This window comes from Copadichromis virginalis, linkage group LG3 (assembly GCF_057382275.1).
Source record: "Copadichromis virginalis isolate Kocher_CV1m ecotype Utaka linkage group LG3, C_Virginalis_male_GT1.1, whole genome shotgun sequence".
NCBI classification, from domain to species: Eukaryota; Metazoa; Chordata; class Actinopteri; order Cichliformes; family Cichlidae; genus Copadichromis; species Copadichromis virginalis.
In genome coordinates this window covers 4,197,842-4,201,542 of record NC_140620.1, presented here as the reverse complement: position 1 = coordinate 4,201,542, position 3,701 = coordinate 4,197,842, and the positions used below count along the sequence as shown (strand labels likewise).

The 3,701-nt window shown below is 44.3% G+C and overlaps 1 protein-coding gene across 1 annotated transcript; it reads right to left on the bottom strand.

The window, feature by feature from the left end:
- Positions 1–323: 323 nt before the first annotated feature.
- LOC146712359 (Fc receptor-like B) lies at positions 324–1,319 on the bottom strand. The gene is made up of 4 exons (XM_085436339.1): positions 1,229–1,319; positions 904–1,149; positions 774–817; positions 324–413 (listed from the first exon to the last, which is right to left on the bottom strand). The coding sequence occupies exons 1-4, from the start codon at positions 1,317–1,319 to the stop codon at positions 324–326; spliced, it is 471 nt and encodes a 156-aa protein (XP_085292465.1).
- Positions 1,320–3,701: the final 2,382 nt, after the last annotated feature.

Here is a 3,701-nt window from a genome sequence, read left to right as displayed (position 1 = left end):
CTTGGCCTACTGTCATGGAGGGAGGGACGTTGCCCCCCTCCCATGACATCACCCTCCAAAACCCTATAGTGAGTAATGTTACCAACGAGAGCAAGACCCAAAAATCACACGTCTCCCCGCCATTCTAAATGAGCCTGTGGATCAGTTGTTTTATTCACCAGTTTGAGACCGGAACGACACTAAAAGTCGCTCGCCGTTTGTAGCCGGACTTCCACCACTACCCTGTTTCGGCCGGGGAATTGTTTGACTACCTTACAATGGCTCAGGTGAACCCACGTCGGTCATTCAGCCATTTTCAAAGCTGTTGGGGTGGCCAGTAGAACCTAGAATGGTCCCTTCCACCGGGAGTTGGTCCAATGCTTCCTCTTAATCACTTTGATGAGCACCCGGCTCCCGACAGTCAGCTTTGGTACCTGTGAACACACAGCAGAACAAGGCAGCTTGTTTGCTTCAACCACTTCTTTTGTCCTTAATATTTTGCACATCTAGGGTTTGCAGTTTTTGCCTGTTGCTCATCCTGGCTCAACGCTAGAAGAGTAAACTGTCTACCATGAACTATTTCAAAAGGGGTCCACCTGCTGTAGTGGGTGTTATTCTCATGTAAAGTTTCAGAGCTTCTCTGAGAAGCAGCAAACAGCTAGATACACACTCATTTGCTCAAGACTGTGCCCCACTCATAGTGGAGACATAGTACCAGACACCTGCTGACGCGCTATTACACAATCTATATGCTGTCCTAGAAAACAAGTCAAAAAAACTCAAAACCTATTCACCCTGAAAGAGGTGGTACCAGGAGTAGGTGTGGTGGTGTGTTTGTCTAAAATAAAGCAAACACAATCATTAAGTTGTCGTCACATTGTGAATGTTGAAAGCTGCAGAAACACAGACAGGTGAGTGTGTCACCTGTGACAGTGATCCAGCTGGATGGAGACTCTCCATGACCGCTGATGTCACACTTGTAGAGGCCTTCATCAGACCTGGAAACATGCTGGATGGTCATGTGACCTGTAGGCTGCTTCCTGATGAGGGAGCCATCTTTATAGAAAGCAGCTGGGAGGTTGGAGGGAGTGGTCTTTGTTTTACAGAGCAGAGTGACGTCATCTCCCTCCATCACAGGGAGGACAGGACTCTGCAGGATCACTGATCCACCTCAACACAGAGACAAACTACAGCATTTCATCCATTTACACACAGCTTCATCAACACTAACTCCACACACTCAGCTTACCAGTGACTGTCAGGTTAACCATGTTACTGATGGGACCCTCTCTGGACTCACACCAGTAAACTCCACTGTCCTGTGTTAAGATGTAGCTCATGTTACAGGAACAATTACCTGAAGTAGCTTTTTTTCACCATTCAGCTTCACACTGAGTCCGCTGTGAGGATTAAAAAAGCGAACAAAGAAAACTTTTGGCCTGTTCTACTTTTGTGAACACTGATGTATGTAATTACTTTTCATTTCATTTCTGTTTTATTCCTGAGCTCCATTGTGAGACATGAACCCAATCAGGTCATATCAGTGAGCATTTATCAGGTTTAAACTGTGACAGAAGAAGGTTACTGACCTTGGTTTGTTGTGCAGCTCAGCAGTGAGATCAGAACTAAAGAGAAATGACACTCAGGTTAATTTGAAGTGAACATAAAGAACAACTCCACACAAACAGCTGACAAACACACAAACTCATCTCTCTCTGATTTATCTGCTCATTTTCTATTTGATTCCAGTGGGTGTGGGAGCTTGACAGGGAAACTGTGGTAGGCCAAGGGTACTGAAACAGAAGGAAAGGGTGGTCAGAGATGTCCAGTGAAAGGTTCAGTAATCAAACTGTGTTGCCTTATTTGCACGCAGATGGAGAGAAGCAAGAGGGGAGCGTGTGAGGCAGTGGTCCGGTTGAGTCCAGTGTGCTACGCTGGAGAGCAGAGAGGCAGGCAGGTGAGAGTGACAAGATCATCAGGGCTTTGTTACTGACAGCAGCAGTACAGTGGAGATCAGCATCCAATTAAGTGAGTACAGCGAGGTTTGAGAGGTGGTTTCCATGAACCTACTAACAAACAGAAGATCAAGGTAAGTACAAACAGTATGATAGAGAAGGGAGATGTGAGGCCGCAAACTAACATGGGTTACCCAACAACTTGGCAAAGACTAGTCGTGAGCAGTGGTCTTTTATACTGCCAGTATGATTGCCATGAGGTGGCAATCGAGAAAGGAGAGATGAGTACTTCACCCAGAGGAGGAGAGCAGATGCTGTGGAAAATTACCATGATACACCCTATTTCTTTTACTCTCTGTTTTTCAGCTCCATCTTTTCACCACTTCATTCACCACACCAAATTCTGCTCTACAAGCTGCGTAGAAGTTAGCTATAAAGTGTTTCTAGCAGCTGGTGTCATACTTGCTAGGCAAACTGAGCAGCAAGTCTCAGGCTAGACCATCCCATTTAACAGCCTTTTTGTTTTATTATATGATATAATACTTGTTCTGAAGGCAGGACTGTGTTGCAGTTTTTAGCCTCACCACTAGAGAGTGTGGCCATTTTGTGAGTAATGTTGTACTGTTCATGGAGGCAGTGTTAATGCAGAGTTATGCTTGGGAGTATTTGTGGGTACTTTGAGGGTGTGTATCCTTAAGACTGGTGATTTACAGGATATTTCTTGTTTAAGAATGTTAGCCTCTCTGGTTTATCGCTCTCGACATCTTCTGTCTGTACATTTCACTCACGCTAAGTTATTGCTAAACTAATTTAAGTTTGGCTAGGCCAAGCTAAGTATTGTTTTGAGCTGGTGATTTTATAATGTGTATTTGCCTTCTTTTTCTCTATTTAGCATCATAAGCAAGTGGGGCTCAAAATTTGAGTGATAGAAAGATATTTGTTTTGTTATTACCAAACACGGTTAATTCTATAAGCCTAGTAATAAGGTCTACAGGATAAGTATGTGGCTTTAATATTTTATGTAGTGATTCTTGTTGTCTACATTGGATTGTAATAATAATCAAAGTGTTTTTATTGAGTTTTCAGAAAGCATATCATTCATACAGAAAAGCTCGAAGTCAAGTCCTACCACACAGTGCAAGACAGAACTATACCCAGACAGAAGAAGAAAAAAAAAAAGGGGGGGGGGGGGGGGGGAGTTGCCAGTTATGGAGTGCACGGAAACTCATCTTCAAAATAGGAAATGAAAGGCTGCCAGACCTTAAAGAATTTCTTGGTGTTGCCCTGTATAGTAAATCTGAGATGTTCTCATTTGAGGTGTGCCATCACCTCCTCCACCCAGCGTTTATGGGATGGCGGTGTTGCCTTTATCCAGTTAAATAGAATCAATCTCCTTGCCAGCAATGAGGCGAATGCTATTGCCTTCCTCTGAGAGGCTGTTAGTTGAGTTTCCCTCAGTGCCACACCAAAGATGGCTGTCAGAGGCATTGGTTCTATATCCTTATTAGAAATGAATGAGAATGTTCTAAAGATGTTAGCCCAAAAGTCTTTCAGCCTGGAACAAGACCAGAACATGTGGCATAAGTTGGCTGGCACCTGTTTACATCTGGGGCAGGTCGGATCGGCCCCCTGGTACATTCTTGCCAGTTTCTCCCTTGCCAAATGGAGTCTGTGCAACACCTTGAACTGTATCAATCCGTGTCTCACACATATAGAAGCAGAGTGTACTAGATCTAAAGCCCCCCCCCCCCCAGTCAACCTCTGAAA